The 19,108-nt window shown below is 43.7% G+C and overlaps 1 protein-coding gene across 1 annotated transcript in view; it reads right to left on the minus strand.

The window, feature by feature from the left end:
• Positions 1-301: 301 nt before the first annotated feature.
• The window catches only part of LOC105564557 (disks large 1 tumor suppressor protein-like), a 184,778-nt gene continuing 165,971 nt past the window's right edge, over positions 302-19,108 (minus strand). The window contains exons 6-9 of the mRNA XM_012017001.1: positions 12,302-12,577; positions 8,089-8,301; positions 3,201-3,363; positions 302-474 (exon numbers count right to left, since the gene is read on the minus strand). Of these exons, the coding sequence (XP_011872391.1) occupies positions 332-474; positions 3,201-3,363; positions 8,089-8,301; positions 12,302-12,577 (795 nt within the window). The 3' untranslated portion in view covers positions 302-331. The remainder of the gene's footprint in view (positions 475-3,200; positions 3,364-8,088; positions 8,302-12,301; positions 12,578-19,108) is intronic.

Raw genomic sequence — 19,108 nt, forward strand, 5'->3', positions numbered from 1 at the left:
TTGGCATATTTACGTTTTTTGAATTCGCAGGCTCGCGTTATATCGTGAAAAACGGCGTATAAAACGAGCCCCGCTCGTGCAACGCGCGACGCGGTATTAAATGAAATCACGTACGAGCGAACGGGAGGCTGTGGGAGAGGGCGAGCCACGGTGCATCCCGAAAGTATCGGACGTGCCTGGCGAATGCGCCCCGTTTTATGCCCGCGAGAGGGAAACGGTGGCCGCGACGCAATCTTCCTAAAAGGGCCGCTAGATGTTGACCAAAAGCGGCCCCGACTCGCGTCGAGTCCCATAAAGAATAGCGAGAGATGGAAGAGAGAGAGAGAGAGACTCACCGTGAGACATCCTCCTGGGAAACAGCTCGTGGGGTCCCGGTGCCGTGCAGAGCGAGAGAGGACGCGTGGCGCGACTCTTGCGAGTACGGTAGAGCAGCGGTGTTGTTTTCCATCGCGGACACGGAGCCGTTTTGTTTACCTGTCAAACAAAAAATTAGGAACATCGTCCATTAGTCTACACGTGGGGAGAGGGGGGGAATCATCAGCAGATCTCGCCGACGTTTTCTAGCTTTGATTACGTCGTAATCAACGATGTCAAATTTATCCGATGTACTAACAGCGAATTCGATTGCTTGCACTAGTGCGCACTGGGTGCACACTAAGGCCTGTTTATAGTCAATTTTTATATTCAACTTTGTCTTCAAAATACACGTTCAAAAAGTATTTAGCCAAAAAATGATCCGCATGGATGCTGATCATTTTACCGACTACGAAATGTTTCAAGAGATATTTAAGGCGATCCTTAAATATAAGAATTGACTGTAAACAAGCCTTAGTGTGCACTCATTGTCAGACGTTTGCCTAGCTGCCCCCCCTACTTTATCAAAATTAAATGAAAAAATTCTCAGATAACGCGCTATTTACGCGCTTTATAAGTCCACAAGAAAAAAATTTTGCGCTCGTTTCGTTTAGCCAATTAAATTAATTTTAAACGTCTTTCTTATTATTTCTAAATATGCTAGTAATGCTAAAAAAAAACATTCCTGTTTCGAATAGATGTGAAATTCGAAAATCATCGCCTGATCATAATTCTTTCCTTTGTACTTTTCGTACACGATATGTACCATATATATTGTAGATTCACACAGTCTAATGATTATAAAGGTTTGTTAATTTTTATACGTAAATAAACAAATTTTTATCTTTTAACACTAACACCCAGTCAAGGCTCTTAGCCCCTTTTATTCATTGACTATAAAGGTGTCTAATAACTTTAACCAAGTATACGTATATAAAATTGATTATTATCGTCGTTACAATATTATACTACGTGTTGAAAATTTACTTATCCCCCTGCAAGTATTGTGCAAAAAGTAGCATAAAAATAGATAGCACGAGATAAAAAAATGGCGATCTCAATCTAGAGCAGAGCTTGTTTATTCGCGTCGAGGTGGCTTCTCCGAGAAACTCCCGGTTGCGCCTGGAGATTAAAGCAAATATTCGGATAATCCCGCGGGGCACCAGATATGCCGCAGCATTAAAGGGGCAATTTGAATTCAGTCGGCATGAAACCGCCCGCCGTCGAGCCCGCTTTTTCCCGCTCGCATCGCGGCCGGGCGAACCGTAGCGCTTGCACCGGGCTGTTTTTTCCCGTTTGAAGACAAATAAATATGCAGATATTGCTGCGGGATAAAGATACAACCACGGTGCAAAGCCGACTGTATCTTTAATATCCCAAGAAGCGGCCTTTGATTTTTCGTATGTAAAGAGAAGCGCTACTGTTTTAATAATCGATCTCTCTACGTGTGTTCGTCAATTTTACGCGCGAATACTGGGAGTAACTTCGTTAAGGGGATACCGGAGTGATTCTGCACCTTTTGCACTTTTTGCATCTAGAGCTGTAAATTCATGAAAATATTTGTGTAATATGCAAATTATGTGGCTTTCGTGTACAGACAGTGCTCCACTATTCGGACTAAATCAGAGAACAGCACGGTATCGTTGAAATTAAGTTTAGAAACCTAACCTAACAAAAAATCCATTCGCTCGAATAAGTCAGCTAACCTATAACTTATTCGTGAATCGACCGTTTGTTAGGCTTCTAAACTTAATTTTAATGATGCCACGCTGTTCTCTGATATAGTGGAACACTGTCGGTCTAAAGCCACGTAACTCGTATGTTATACGCAAATGTTTTCATGAATTGACAGCTCTAGGAGAAAAAGGTGCAGAAAGTGCACAACTATTCCAGCGTCCCCTTGACGAAGTTGCTCCAAGTATTCGCGCGTAAAATTGACGAACATACGCAGAGAGATCGATTATTAAGACAGTAGCGTCCCCTTAATTCACAACCGAGACCGAAGAGAATCTCTCGTCCTTTTCCCGCGGTGTGGAATTTTAACACCGCACTCTCAATCCAACGTTTTCGAAGCGCGGTGCGCCGCATTCATAACACACACGCGATAAACGAGAAGGGGAGATAAGACCGGCAGCGTACGTTTCGGGGGTGAGTTTTACGAGCTCCTGTTTTATGAGACTGATGAATAAGTTACGGGCCGATCGCCGGTAAAAGTCCGGCTGATGGGGAAGAGCCGCGGATCAAAAATTCATTTCCGCACCTCTCGACGCGCGGAAATCGCGGGGATTCGCCCGCGTTTATTTCCATCCGGCCGGGACGGGGGGTTGGGGGTTGCGGGAGGCGCACGGTTGATTTGAATTTCAACGCGTCGCGCAGGCGGCTTTGAATAATTAATAGGATGCCGTAATTATTATTTCGATCGGGATCTCGCGACGGTGAGGCGGCGACGAAAAATACGGTTACTTCCGCGACGGTCTCTCGCGGAGAGGCGGTTATTAAAACGCGCACGGCTCGAAATCTTCGGCCGTCCTCGTCGCGTAAATCACAGGCGGCGAAATAAAATCGCGGGTTCCACGCTGCGATTTTATTTCGTTGCTTGATTGATAGCCAACGGGATTGTCCTCGCGTTTATATTAAAGCGCCGAGCGCTCCGTCTTGAACGTCTAGAATTATTACAGGAAAAATCGGTGAAGTTAAAAATATAAATATCTTGAGGGGGGGGCAGTAAATAAATTAAAGCGCTATATTCTTCCTTTATATGAGATCAGTTCGATGTGACACGAAATGTAAATCGATTTTGTTGAACAACAGTACACGCAGAAAATTAAGGGAACTCGATAACTTACGTGGCTGAGGCGAGAGAGAGTTGTCCGTCGCTATTGGAGGGGGCGGCGGGGGGATGATTCCAGTTTCCGTCTTGGAGACCAGAAGTACGACGCGATCTTGGGTCGCCTTCAGGGTCGCCACTGCCTCTTCGTGTGTCACATTCTCCAGATTTTTATCGCCCTGCTGGAACCAGTACGCATTCTTTTACGATCATGGGTATTTAACATTGCCTCGTCGGCGGTCAATTATTTGAAACCTTGCCAAAGCACTTGATTCTCCGCGGGTCAAAATTTAATACGTCATGTCGTCCACGACGTATACAGAATGAGCCGCTGCTCCAAGAAACCGTTGCTCGCTTCCACGCGTAAAATTGTTACAGGAATCGTCGAATAAGACACAAATGTAATATGAATGAGATACATTTTTACGATTACGTCCTACATTAATTTCGCGCACGTTATTTGTTCCTCACGCGGGCATTGCTCTCTGGGAACTGTCCCCCCTTTCCTGTCTGTTTATCAAGCAACGAATCCTTTTCTCCCTTAAGAGAAGCGACTGTTTCTGAAACACGAACTTGCCGCATAGTTGCGACGCACACAAATCGACCCGATCACGATGTCACGAGAGCCTTCGATAATTGATTTTCCCCATTCAATTTCCCCGTGTCTCCTGTCAACCGTGGTCTCCTCCCGTCTCCTTCCGTTCCCTCCCTTGTTCGCCTGCCGCGATTGTCTTCCTTAAAGCACTAACAGGCAATCGGTGGCGATTATTATCGAACTGACGCGCACAGGGAGACCGGGCGTGGAAGCGGCAACACGATGCACCCCCCAGTGGACCCTTAATCCGCTCATGAATGCTTGCGTCGTTTTAAATTAAACAGCAACAAATATAATATACCCTAATTGTGATAGAATTTCATTTCCATCAGACCCATGTAACGAACGAAGAAATTGGAATAAGTGTGCAGCCATTGAAGCTTTCTTTCTTTATTTTAATGTACGGCGCTGCACAAAATCTCAAATAATTAATAAAGTCAACGTAATTGCCACAACTTACGGCATTTTCCACGAAGAAAATATATCCCCTTTCTAAAAAAGAGACGTTACCAGCGCGAATGTCGTTAATATCGAACAGTTGAGGCCTCTTTTCCGCGATGCCAATTGCTTTTCTCGAAGCGCGGTGTGTCTCACTTCTCTGTTAGATTTATAGTAAATGAAGATTTGCAATTTAGAAATACACATTTGTATACACCGACTATTGAGGTAAAATCTCTAATCTTAGTAATTAGAATTTAAGCAACAACGATTTTTGTTTCGAAACATCTTCTCGATTGAACGGAATTAATTGTTAATTTAATCAATACCAATAAGTCCGCGGAACGATACGCAAAACGTAGCAACAGTCACGAAACGATGTAATGTAAAAAACTTACACGGTCGGTCTCGCGCGCGCGGTTCTAGTTTTTACTTATACTTGGCGTGAGACACTACCGTGTCTCGTGATATCAAGTACAGAATGTTCGCTTTCGTAGGCGGGACAACGAATTCTCAACGTTTTTTTTTTGTTGTTTCTCACTCGGCGCGTCATCGTACGACGTTACGCGGGCCGTTGTTTACCTGAAGGTCGTCGCGCTATCATTCGCTCGCCGAACGTCGAGCCGGCAGGCAGCAGCGAGAGTCGCTCCGTGCGTCGTATTACTCTCGCGTTATCGGTTTCCAAAACGCGATCGCGGTGAGTGCGAGGATAAAACGTTATTGATTTGCACACGTTTATTAGCAACAAGTAACGCGTTCGACTAATTACTAAGTTTCTACATATAGCTTTGTAATGGAAAATGATTTGCACGTTCAAGCGGCGGCTTTTATCAACGTAGATATTTCACGAGACTAATTCATCTAAAGTATGAACGTAAGCCGCGGTACTTTGTCGCGATTACATCTCGTTTACGCATCGCGCTTTTAATTATCTGTCGATTTCGTGTAATCTGTTCCATTTGCGGGAAAAGAGAGAAATTTGTGCGACTTCGGCGTTCGCGCTGTAATTCGCTCTGTCGTTCTTCGCAACTCGAACGGGCAGGAAGTGAATTTGTTAATAATATTTCGTGCGTTTCGCGGTAATTCACATCGCGTACGGGAGTGTCCGAAATTTCGCGCGATCGATGATTCTCGCGAGTGAGTGTTGGTGTGAGTGCAACAAGGAAATCTGAGAGGAGGACTCCAGGCCTAGAAGGCATCGGGCAACGGCAGAGAAATCGTAAGGTAAGTGTTTTACATTTTTATGTTATTTGCTACTTGTGCAAAATAAAGCATCCGTTCTGTGTTTTTATTTTATTCGTTCAAATGACTCGAACGGGGATTCGAATAAGTGTTAGAGACAAAACCATACGTATAAAATTTTCTGAGTTTATATTTAAAAGGTAGACTTTCACTATTCTATATAATTATTTTAATAAATATATATTTTTTAAATATAAAGTATGAAGTATATTTAACGCAATAATATCGATTTTACATTCGTCTATAATAATCATATGCATCTTTGTATTTTTACAGTTTAACGTATACAGTTAACGATGTACAAGTCTGGTGTTGCGAATCGTATCAGTGAGTGATAAATTACTTTTTATTTTAAATTGACGTTGCGCGTACAGTTGCTTCTTTGCATGTATACAAATTCTCAAAAATATACAATGCTCAACTACAAACTGCGCGCGCGCGTTTTGCCATTTCCAGTTAAAGTAAAAGATGCGCGTGTGTGTTACACGATAATTAAATAAATATAAGTTCGAGCAAATTTTTATATTTTTAAGCGGCGAGCTCGATTAAGAAAGCGCGGTTAAGAAAAATAGATTAGAGTGGTTTTCCAAAGCGTCGGCGATGTAATTGATAACCCTTCCGTCAGCGATATACAGCTCCGGTCGACGGCAAGTCGACCTTCGCTAGTCTACGATTTTTCGCTTCAGCGATTTCGCCACCTTTAGGGCCACCCATCTGGGAGGCGCGCCAAAAAAGCGCCGATTAAAGCCGAACGGCCGACTTGATTTATGACTGTCGCCGAAGGGTGTAAAGTGCGGGAATGCGCGCACACGATGGAAAAGCGCTTTCTCTTTCTCTCTTTGCGCGGCATAAAAGTGCGTTAAAAGGTTTGCTTTTGTTACTTTTCTAGGACGGTGGCTGGTAGCGGAAGCTAATCGAGCGTCAATTTTTCTTGCTTCTGAACTTATTTGCGCATTATTTATTACACAAATATGTCTTCCCTTCTATTTTTCACGAACTAAGACGGCGATATAACAAATAAGCAGAAAAATGAGGCGTTTAAATTCCTGAGACAAATCATCTTTAATTTTTAGCAGAAGCGAGATAGGGGGTTTAAAATTATGTTACTGCTTGAGACAAACTACTTAAAAAAACGAAAACTAAAAGAATTTTATACCGAAAGTTTAATCGAGTCGCGATTAATTTTCTTTCACGGAAGAGGAAGAAAACGAGAGACAGAAGCGTTTATTATCGTTGTAACATGGCTTCTAAAGAGGCGAAAAAGAGGGAGGGCGAGGGAGGAAACTCTTTAATTTTAAATTTTATAATTCGGCGGAAGAAACTCGTGGCACGTTGCTCGACGTTGTCAAAAACACTTTTGGCATTTTTAACAGCTCCATAGAAACGTGTGTCGCGAATTCCTTTCATCGGATTATAAAATTTCAAAATTTATAGTGGAGAAAGAACGGAGAGGGAGAAGAAAGAGAGAGCAAATCGAGACTCAATTAAATTTTCGGCGTGGAAATTTACTCGCAATCAGTTGTTTACGACAGTGTCCCGGAACTTTCTTGCCGTCTACGTTTTATTCCCCCGCGTGGCAAAGTAATTATCGATCGTACGGTAATTAGTTTCGGCGCGCGTAAGCCCGAAGTTTTCGGGAGTAATTATAAAACTCGAAATGGTTCCCCCTTTCCCCCTCCCTCCAGACTCGCTCTCCATCGTAGATGCCACGGCTCGGTTCTTTTCACGGCGATTTATACGTGCGTCCTCCGATCGCGAATTTTTTTTTCTCAACGCGGAATTCCAACGAACGTTCTTCCGTTTTTGTTTCGAGCAATATCCTGAGATCGATAGATAGAAAATTCACGGCGGGATATTCAGTCTCCGTCGGAGTGGCAGTCAAAAGTTTCATCTCCACTCCCGCTATTTCTTGCGATCCCGCGAAACCTGTCACGGGTTTCGTCTATCGTTACTATAAAATTTTAAAGCTCATAAGGACGAGATCTCTTTTGCGAGATCGGCATTTGATTAAACTTTCGGCATGAAAATTTTCTCAGTTTACGATGTGCCGAAACTTGCTCGCAGTTTACGTTCCACTCGTGTAACAGAGCGTAATATTGCCCTCCACTTAACATACTACGCCGACTCTTTGAACGGAAATTTTACACATGACGCAGGTGTCGGTGTAAAGTAGTCAATCGCATTTTCAAAATTACCGCGGGATAGGAAAATTGGTCAATTATGCAGGAGATTATACAATTTACTTGAACCTTTGTAAAGAAAAGGAAAGGGGGGAAAGAAAGATTGTCGCGCGAAAGGGCAGTTTTGATTTTATTGTTCGAAACATGGTCGCAACTTCACTTTTCTATGAACACGTGGCATTTTTCGATTGCAAAAAAATCACGTTTCTCGACGCGTAGACGAGTTTACAACGTTTCACCCTCGAAACGTTTATTGTACGATATGACGTGCAATCCAACACGTGTCTTGTATTTATAGTAGTAATATGACCTGGAAGAAGGGAAGGGGGGAATAGGGGAAGAGAAAGAGAGAGAGAGAGAGACAAATATGAATAGCCTGTCGACTATTGCGCCGGTATTTCGGCGAGACAAACACGTACACGAGAGCAAGCCTGGTATGTACGTTTACTTACCAAAGCGTTCCTGACGGCTACCAGTTTATCGCCGACGACGAGGCGGCCGTCCACCTGGGCGGCCCCACCGTCCATGATTTTCGTCACGTAGATTCCATTGTCACCTGGTATATGTTGATTGCCGATACCGCCGGCGATGCTGAAGCCAAGGCCCTTGTTACCCTTGATCAGCTCGATCTCCATCAACTGCGTGTGTTTCCGTCGGCGCACGTACTGAAAATCGATGTGCGAACATGACGTTAATTGAGCGTGGGTGCGGAGGCTGCGGGAAAGGCAGGGGAGGGGCATCGCCGATTAACGAGTAAACTCCGTGAGGCTTCAAATTTTCAGCGACGTCGCTTTCGTCTGAGAAGCGTTTAAAAAGGGAAACTCCCGGGGGCGCGTGCGCGCTCTTGCGTTGACGGTATAACAATGAATCTCCGTGTAATTAAATGCCGGCCCGATAGCCGATCGAAGAGATATATCCCGTTTCAAACTCCACTCTCGTTTACTCAGTGAGATTTATAAAGTGGATTTGTTCCCGTTCGGCGCCCCGTTCTCCTTAAAAGCCCGTTTATATCGCCGGTAAGGTGGCTCGGTACCGTTAATTAAACTCCGCGCGGGGAAAACGTTGGCAGATGTTTCGATTGCCGATTGATACGTTTTATCATGACGTAAACATTTAAAATATTGGACTGAAATTGCAAAGAACACCTTTTTTATGATTACTGATCCTACTGATCCCCTATCGCACAATTATATTTATGTAAGTAAGAATTTAATGACGCGTTGGACGGATTATCTTTCCCAAAAATCAGAAAATTAAAATTGGACAGAACGTGAATTTTAATCGACACGTAATTGTAAAGAGAAATTTGAAAAATTCACGAAATTATAGTTTAAAGTATTGTTTATTATGATTAGGATTTGAATTTGATAAAATTGTAAAGCGAGGGACAAACCGCTGAGGGCATTGTGGTGTACAGATTTTGGACATTACTAGGCATTACTAGACATTTTTTGGGCATTAGTGGGTGTTACTTGGCCTTGCTGAGGCATTACAAAGAATCTAAAAGGATAAAAAAGATAAAACAAGATAAAAATGATAGTAAAACCAAATGCTCAAAATACCAGAACGAGCTGGATAAAACTGGCTTTAAGTCTAATACACGAGAAAGAAGAAGAAGATAAAATAAGATAAATAAGATAAAGTAATGCCTGCCGGGCATTAGTAGGCATTGGCGTACATAGTTTTGGTCAGCGGTTTACCCCTCAATATTAAGCTTGAAAGGTTAAGTGCGGCGTTGTCACATTCCGTTGTCAATACTGATAATCATTATGGTTTTTTCATAATAATTGCAAAACGAGTTATAGTTTTTCGATAACTAGTAACTAATTTAATAGTTACATTAATAGTTACTTTATATATTTGTTAAACCTCCACAGATCGCGTTAGGCTTTTCCTTTGCGCACAAACGCCTTTATTGGCATTTTACAATTCAAATGCAGATTTGATATTTTTATTTTTATTGCAAGAAAGTAACTGCAAAGTAACGATTCGTTACTTTTTGAGTAACTGTAACTGTAACACGTTAGAATTGGTAACTTGTAACCGTAACTAATTACATTTTTAACGAAAAACTGTAACTGTAACTAGATACTTTTATAAAGTAACTTTCTCAACCCTGCATATATATATATATATATATAATTTCGATTGCGCAAGCATTTCTAAATTGTATTAATTTAGAATTGTAATTACAACGAATCAAATGTAATAGAATACAACGATCCAATTCGGACGAAATTTTGCGTTTGACGCAGTACTTGAGTCAATCTCGAGGTAAATTTAATTGCGAGTCATCCATAAATCGAGAATTGCAAATCAAATTTGCTTACGACGGCCGTATTTCTGTTCTAAAGATGCGTTTATGCGCAACGAGGGTTAGTTGCGACTTTATGTCGGAATAATATCTAGAATGGCCCGGTCGTAAACGCTTTTACGCCTTCCTCATCGTCATTTCTAGCCACTGGGAGAGTTAATAACGCGCGGACGTTGGCTCACGCGACCTCTCAAAAATCTCCGGCGGTCATCGACAAAGTTGTTGCTTCTGAAATCATTTACGATCGATATCTTCGATTTTCATTCGTCGAACCAACATTAGCTTTCTTCCGTCGAAAATGGAGCTACGGTAATCCGCTTGGGGAATTTTTTTTTTCGGATGGTGACATTAACGTATATCCGAGAGGCATGTAACGAACGATCCCATCGAAACTTTCCCTCATCCCTCGGCGACTTTGCCAGGCTACAGGAATCTCAAAAGGCCCGGGTGAGCGATCGTCGCTTCGGGACTTTTCTCAGGTATAAGCCGAAGATATTCGACGCGTCTTTATGACAAATATAGAATCCGGGGAAGGCCGTCAATCCCGCGGAACTTTCTGGGACTTGAAATGCTGTCATAAAGTTGAAAAAAATCGCGAAAACTTCGACAAATGGTAAACTTCGAGGAGACCAGCACGACGGGGAACAAAGTATAATAACGACGCGCGAAAGCGATTAAAACCGATATCGGGTTAGCTAACGAGCCCAGACGAACGATGAACAAGGTATCCTTTGTTATCCGACGAATTGAAATGCATTTATTGAGTAGACAGTGATAATATACCGATAACGCGCGACATTGCCTAATATACAATTAATTAACCACTCGGTAACCATCGGCAGGTAGCTGAGAAATTGAATATGTATACGCGGGGTGAGTTTAACAGTAGAAAGCGCACGCATTACAGCATCTGCAATTCAATTATTCCCGACACATTCGTCGCGCAATTAAATCTGCGCACTTGAGATGTGCATATGATATGGCATGTGATCACAGTAACAATGTGCTGCCATTGCGCCGCGCGTACGATTCAATTAAATTCGGATTGGAGATTTGCATACGTCAGTTTGCACAAGGTACCGCGCGCAGCATCTTTAATGCGACAGTTAACGTCGATCATCAGTTACTTATATTCTCCCTCTCGATTTTAATCCGGATATCGCCACTTGCGGACGGACTGATTCGGGTAACATGTCTCGTTTTTCATAGACAACGCGAAAGTACTCATATTTTCTCAAACAATTGGTAGGGCGAGTCGGCACAAGCGTTTGACAGAGAAGTCAAGGTACAAATTTATTCTTTCCTTCGTTTCCCCTCTGCCTTCGTCAGTTTTTTACACTGAGAAAATTATTAAATATAATCGGATATCACTTAATTCTTAAAATCTAGTTTCGCTCGGTTATTGTCTCACTGATTTACTCTGCAGATGCAAACACGAGCCTTCTTTATTAACCCCTTGAAGCATACATTTTTCCATTGAACCATTTTTTGTGAAACTTTGTACACAAGGGTTTGTGGGGTCGCTGATTATGAATTCGTTATCAGCGTTTCATAATTCAAAATGACGGATTCAAGATGGTGGAATTCAAAACTTGAAAGAGTAACATCATTCAACTGTAATCCAACTATGCTAAGATTTTATTTAGCATTATTTAGATATTGTTAGGACCCATGGAATCTAAATTCCAGTAGAAAATTCTTGTAGAATATAAAACATGGCGGATGCAAAATTGAAACTTGATCGTTTCTTAGAATTTACTCATTCTTGGCACTATCCAGAGCTAACGACGCGGACGTGACGAGTCCCTAAATACCGTAATCAAACGAAAATGCTGAAAAACTTAAAAATTCACGTACTTTGCATCCGCCATTTTCCATTCAGATTCGTAATGAGCGATCCCGAAAACCCCTTTGTACAAAGTTTTCAAGAAATAATCTCAAAAAATTTGGTCAGTAATGAATTTATCCGAAAAAATTACTGTCATATTCATTTGTTTATTTATAGAACTTTTACAATAAATATTAAAGACTGCTCAACTCTTTTTTTATGTTCTTTTATCGCTAAGATACATAAAAAAATGCAACAAACCTAAATGCGTTAACTAGAAATTAAATGACCAGAATGTAAAGTGGAGATGGCAACGTGGGTTACCACCAGGCTTCAAAGGGTTGACTTATTAAAAGAAAATGTTACCCCACCAACGCAAGAGGATGCGCATTGTATCGAACCGTCTCTCGATATTGAACGCTCGCCAACGCGATAAAGCGTACCGCCGCGACGAGGACCAAGTAACGTGTACGCGCGCCCGTATCGGTGCACCGAGGTTCGCAGGGCGGAGGGCAAGGCTTACCAGTTTGACGGTGTTGCCGGCCCGCTTGAGAGCGTCCACGGCGGCCGCATGCGGTACGTCGACAACGGACACGTCGTTCACCTGCAGTATCGTGTCGTTGACACGCAGCCGGCCGTCCGCGGACGCGGCGCCGCCCGGTATGAGCTTAGTGATGTAAATGGCGGTGTCGTTGCCGTAATGGGGATTGTCCGTGCCGCCGGCGATACTGAAACCTAGGCCCGCCCCGCCCCGCTCCAAAATGATGTCCTCGTAGTCCCACTCATCGTCGCCGTTCACCTGAAAGCACAAGCACGCGCGCGCTTAGTATTGTCTTCTTTCTCTCTCGTCTTCGCGACTTTCTACAATACTATATAAATATGATACACATTCAACTCCACTGTCCATTTTTATCGATGTACTCGTAGATTAATCTCGTTTTAACTTGCTTCCCCATCTTTTGTTTTAACGCTCGGGCCCGGTTTCACCAAACGTCGGTTAACTTTAGTCTTAGTTTAATTCACGTTTGCCTCTTTCTGGAGTGACAGTTGGAAGGAGACGAGGAACGAATTAAGCTAAGCTTAAAGTTAAGCGACGTTGGTGAAACCGGGCCTTAGAAGTGGAAAAGGAACGGAAGTAAGTTAAACCGAGATTAGAGTTAATCATCGGCAGAAATGGACAGCGGGGAGTTTTAAGTTTCTAAAACGGATTTATAGAATTAGCAAAGAGTTACGCGGGATAAGTGCGAGCGTCACGGAGATTGACTGGACTCAGAACTTGCTGAACTCGTGGAAAGATAGGATACTTGTTGCGAGAGGGTATTCCGGGGTTAACGACGACGTCGTGCGAGATGATGCGAAACCCACAATTTTAATTGCGCGGCAGACCCAAAGGTTCCGCACGCCAGAGGAGGGTTAAGCGGTTAATTGATTCTGAGACCTCACGTGAGAGCAGATTAGGTCGTGCAGCGCTCCGATCGATGCGACAAAGGAGCGTCGTTTAAGCTCGCGCGACGCCAGCTGACGCCGTAGATCAAAATCCCATATTCCTCAACTTCTTTCCCGGAGAACGCGTTTCGTTGGCGTCGCGCGATGGGAAGTGTCTGACCATAGACATAGTAAATATAGACTGAGCGTTGCATTGAATAAGCTGAAGCTTGTGGAGAGAGAGAGAGAGAGAGAGAGGGGGGGCACGATTTTTTTCTTTTATGATGGTGTAAGACAGAGAAAGAGAGTCTTAAACCTTCTCTCTCTTTCTTTCACAAGCTTCAGCTTATTCAATGGAACGCTTAGTCTATATTTACTATGTCTATGTATCTGACAAACACAGCACGACTTTTAAAAGAATTAGAATGATTTCTCAACGGCTACGTCAAATACGGAGGGTAAACCGCTGAGGGCATTGTGGTGTACAGATTCTAGGCATTACTAGGCATTGCTAGGCATTTTTTGGGCATTAGTTGGCGTCATTTGGCCTTGCTGGAGCATCATAAAGAATCTAAAAAGATAAAAGAGATAAAATAAGATAAAGTAATGCCCACTGGGCATTAGTAGGCATTGGTGTATGTGATTTTGGTCAGCGGTTTCCCCCTCGGGTTTACTCCTCGGTCAAATATTTCGCGACATTGATACCTCGACTGCGGGCGATCGGTTTACGGGAGACGCAAGCTCTGACAAATGGAGCCCCGAAGACGCTTATTTATTAGTTAATTCCATGCAAACTTTGTCTCGTTATAAGTTTTCAACGCACGTGGAAAATTCTGGGAGGCGTGGTTGTTCGGCTGGCAAAGAAGTTCGTTACCGGAACTCGAGCGTGCTAAAAGACCCCCTTCCCTCCCCCCCCCCCGTCGTCCAATTAACTTTGGGCAACGTCGGCGTGTGACAGTGTTTTAATATTCTATAATGACGGGATAATTAAAGAAGATCGGCCGCGTCAGTGTCGGCTGTTGTTGCGTTTTTATGTGTTGCGCAGAGAAAAAGTAAACTAAGCCAAAATAAATTTGAAAAAGTTAAAACTAAATTGTATCATCGCAGGCAGAAAAAAATAGGGGAGAATAATTTTTTTTTTCAAAATCCTCCGTGTGGATTCACATGCGCGAGAATGTATCGCGAGGAACTTCCTCGCGTATTGCAAATAATAGTTGGATGTTACGACCTCGCGCCTCGTTAAAAAGTCGCTATCGTACGCGAGCTAATTACTTTAGCAGCAGGAAAAACTTATGCGCGAGTAATGTGATTTCCGAGCGATTGTATGCCTAATGAAATAGCACGGATTTCCTTTAGGGGAGCAGCCACCAAAGGTCCTTCACGTGCGTTATCGCGCAATGCAATTATGCATGATCCATTGGAGTGCAAAACCATTTTAATCGGATCAAAAGCCAACTAAGCCGTAGGATAATATGCTAGAGACACGTTCCCGCAGTACGACGCATTGCGTATCCCCGGATGTATCGGCGCGTTACACTCGCGTTCGTGTAATTACGATACACGTGCAATTACGGTACGGTTCAAAGCAACACGATTCGGCGAAATGCCTTGAGCTGAATAATGCAGATTGATAAGTTTATCCGACGAAATCGCGGTCGATATACAAGTTACATCGCGATCATATCACACGACTAACGTCTACCAATCTCTCGTTGTACCTCGCAGAGTGCAGCTGCGCGATGTTTCAACCGCGTTAAAAATTTTCCAATTATATCAACAGGTTAAAGGGTTCTATTCACGTCCATTAAGCTAGAATACCAAAAGTAATGCCCACTGGGCATTAGTGGGCATTGCTGTACAAAATTTTAGTCAGCGGTTTCCCCCTCGGTGTAAGGAGTTGCGCACCGAAATTTAACTAGTATATAGGTATTAAAAGTACATAATTAGCACTAAATTGTGGTATAAGTGTTGGTTTTATATTATTATTTTTTTAATGGGCATTCTAATTTTTCCGGAAGGTAGCGTAAAAGTGACTTTTTGCTAAACGGCTAGAGCACTAAAATCAGGATTAGAGCAATAAATTAGCACACAAAGAGCACTAAATCTTCCGTGCATCTCATATGATTGTGCTCAGTGCGACATTCTAGCTTAATAGACGTGTTCTACCCTCGCCCCGTGTGAATCTGACAACAAGGTCGTGAAACCACAAAACGGAAGGTAATAACGATCGATTCCTACCGAAACCGCCGACGTCGGTTCTGCCGGCCATCATGATTTTCGATAACGGCAAGTCGGAGACTTTTTAGGATGCATCTCGCCCGACGCGACCTAGGATTAAAGGCCTCGCGCAGCAGACACGCGAGCCGATATCATCATCGCAATTATCTATCCGCGCACATACCATTCCGATCGAGTTGCAACACAAACGGGTGGTACGGAAGGCGAAAGGATCCGTGCCTATACATTCTCTCTCTCCTCTCTCCGCCCTTCTCCCCCTCCCTCCCTCTCTCTCTCTCTCTTTCGCATGCACACAAATCGGGGAATGCACCCCTGGATGCATTCCGATCCGCCTGCAGCGGCCGCGCGTATCGAGACAATCCGCCGCGCGCAAATTTGACGCACGCAATGCGATGCTCGATGCATATTGCGGCGATCGCGAATTAATCGTACTGGAATTATGCTATTCTGTTAAGCCACCCTCCTGCTAGTCTCCTCTAAACCCGACACAGCATCGTTGCAGCAACGAGCCGTGGCATTCGTCAGCGACGCGCTCGCCGATACGAATCGTCGAGGGTGGCCCATCAACGATGCGCGCCGCGGCAATTATGTCCGCGCGAGAATTAGCCGGCGATTAGCGACGCGATTATGCGGCAGCGCTAATTAATCGTATAAAGCGAGGGGGCCGACGGCGCGCGCGGGGGTCCGCACTTTCACGTACCGCACAACGCAGCTGCGCGCTTATCGGACTTGTTTGACGACTCGTTACCACCGTCGATTAAGCGATCCACTTGTTTCGCGCTGCTGTATTCCGTGTACATCGTAATTCTGATTAATTCCAAAATTATCATCTACAGATGACAATAGATCGTATACGATCTCGACGGTGTTTAATTAATTGTTCGCCTCACGAGTTAAGACGGAATCTGTTTATGAAAGTGGGACTTTGTTTTTACGTAATATGCTAATGTAAAATCATTCCACATGTATTACTTTCCAATATTGCAAAGTGTGGTAACGTATGTGGAGTGATATACGAACTGAAAAAAGACATTTTGCTACTGCACCCAGAAAAAAGATTTATTCAGGTTAAACAAATGAGATACATACGTTGAAATCGTGTTTCTTTGAATCAACTAAATTATTGATTTAGTTTCGTACCAAAAAATTTGCTAGATTTGAAGAAATACTTAGATATGAATTTTTTTAGAGATTCCAATCTCAATGAAATAAAATTTTGATTAAAGCGAGGAAATAATTTCTTTGATATTAAATAAAAGTCTGGTAAAGTCAACATTCAAAGAAAATTTATTTGATTTTAAAGAAACTTTTTTTCTGATTGTGCAGCTAATCATGATTTGCTAAAAATGTTTTGCTGCCACAACTATAAATTTCTAAACCACAGCAAACAATTTACTGTCGCACCAGATACAATAGGCACAGTAGCAAAATATTTAGCTGTCACAGCTAAATATCAGCTGTCCACATTTTACAACTGCAATTTAGTTGCCAAATTTCTTTGAAATCAAACAAATTTTCTTTGAATTTTGATCTTACTAGACTTTTATTTCATTTCAAAGAAATAATTTCCTCGAGGGGAAACCGCTGAGGGCAATGTGGTGTACAGATTTGCGGCATTACTGGGCATTACTGAGCATTACTGGGTATTTTTGGGCATTAGACCTTTCTGGACTATTATAAAGATAAAATAAGATATTAAGATAAAGTAATGCCCACTGGGCATTGTGGTGTACAGATTTGCGGCATTACTGGGCATTACTAGGCATTTTTTGGGCATTAGTTTGGGCATTAGGCCTTGCTGGGGCATTGTAAACATAACACAAGATAAACTAAGATTAATAAGATAATAAGATAAAATGCCCATTGGACATTAGTGGGCATTGGTGTACAAGATTTTGGTCAGCGGTTTCCCCCTCGGATATTAATATTAATCCCGTCTTAGAGTCGGTAGAACTGAAGAATTAGACATTTCCTTTCTAAATTGATTAGACTCGCTCCTTCCTTGAGTGGCCCCGGAGCAACCGCACGACGGAAGTCGCGATAACGATAAACGAGCGCGTTCCGGAATCGCCAAAGGGTTTACGTTCGCCATAAATCACGTTGAACGTCCGCGCAAGTGTCCAACCAAGTGCGTCGTAATCCGAAACCATTTTCGTTAATTACCATTTTCCGGCTCCGGTTAACCATGCTGGCGATCATCGATCCTGGCATCACACGCGGACCTCTCCCGCCGCCATCGCGATACGACGCTCGCGTGGATATCGACAACACCAACTTGTGCACCAATTTGCAAGACGCGCTTCCGCTCGGATTGTACGCGGCGACGAATGCCCGCCGTGTGTTCCAACTCGAATAATTTCAATAGTAAGCAGGTGTTGCCCCGCCGACATTTGACCAGAGGTGATCTATTGCGGGCGACGGACAGATTTATTGCATTTTACATAATACTCGCTGACCGCCGCCGCGCCGTCGCTTATACTTGGCGCGCAGCGACGAGTTTTGGCCCCTTATCGCGCCGCTACGTAAAATCCACGCTGCACTTTACGCGACGCGCGTCCACCGCCGGGCATTATTCACAACGTGAACTACCAACGCCGATATCACGTTTTTATCACGAATAAATTCGCCAGTTTCGAAAACAAATCCGTTAAGCGATAGAAACATTTGCATCTCTTCGTACAACTCGACAATTGTTTCCAGATGAATGTAATAATTATGTTCGTAATAGAAAATCTCAAATTAGCTATTGTCATTGTTGTCAATTAGTATACATTAATATTCCTAACGTTAATACGCGATTCCACAAGATCGACGACACGAGTAACATTCGCGCACTTGCTACGCGATCGAAGGAGAAAAATCGCGGCGTTTCGATTTTTCGCGAGACCGCGAGGACGGAGCGGCCGGGCCGCGAGAAAACGCGAAACTACAGCTTTCGTCGCGCCGCGCCGGGCTGCGGGACGGACGAGCGACGGGGCCCGAGGAGTAGCGTTACTCATCACCCGTTCCCCGCGCGGCGGAACGTTACTCGCCCGCGGACTGTCGCGCGTCTGCCGTGCCGCAGTCATCGCTATTATAATATCGGGCGGAGCGCATGCTTTGCCCGCCGGCTATTTCCGACTCCCGGTGAAAATAAACGCCGCCACGCGCCCGCCGCGGATCGCGCGGCCTGCTGCCGAAATTAACCGGCCGACCGGCGCGTTGCGGAAATTTGATCGATGGATCGCTCTCATCGCGCGTCGCCGTTCGTTGACCGCTCGTTAATTTTAACGCCGTACGTATGCGCAATTGGGCCGTCGCGAGATAAGCGCCGATAAAATTGGTCCCAGTTTGCGAAACTCGCTAAGGTATCTCGATAGCGTGTCGTGCCATCCAATCACGTGATATAAATCTCTCTCTCTCTCTCTCTCTCTCTCTCTCTCTCTCTCTCTCTGGATATGTTTCTATTTCCTCTCAATACTACCGACAGTACTCCCAATAGTCCCGAGCGAGGGGGAAACCGCTGAGGGCATTGTGGTGTAAAGATTTGCGGCACTACTGGGCATTACTAGGCATTTTTTGAGCATTAGTTTGGGCATTAGGTCTTCCTGGGGCATTATAAAGACATAATAAGATAAAATAAGATAATAAGATAAAGTAATGCACATTGGGCATTAGTGGGCATTGG

Source organism: Vollenhovia emeryi, unplaced genomic scaffold (assembly GCF_000949405.1).
Source record: "Vollenhovia emeryi isolate VEMERY1.0 unplaced genomic scaffold, V.emery_V1.0 DF939163.1, whole genome shotgun sequence".
Taxonomy (NCBI): domain Eukaryota; kingdom Metazoa; phylum Arthropoda; class Insecta; order Hymenoptera; family Formicidae; genus Vollenhovia; species Vollenhovia emeryi.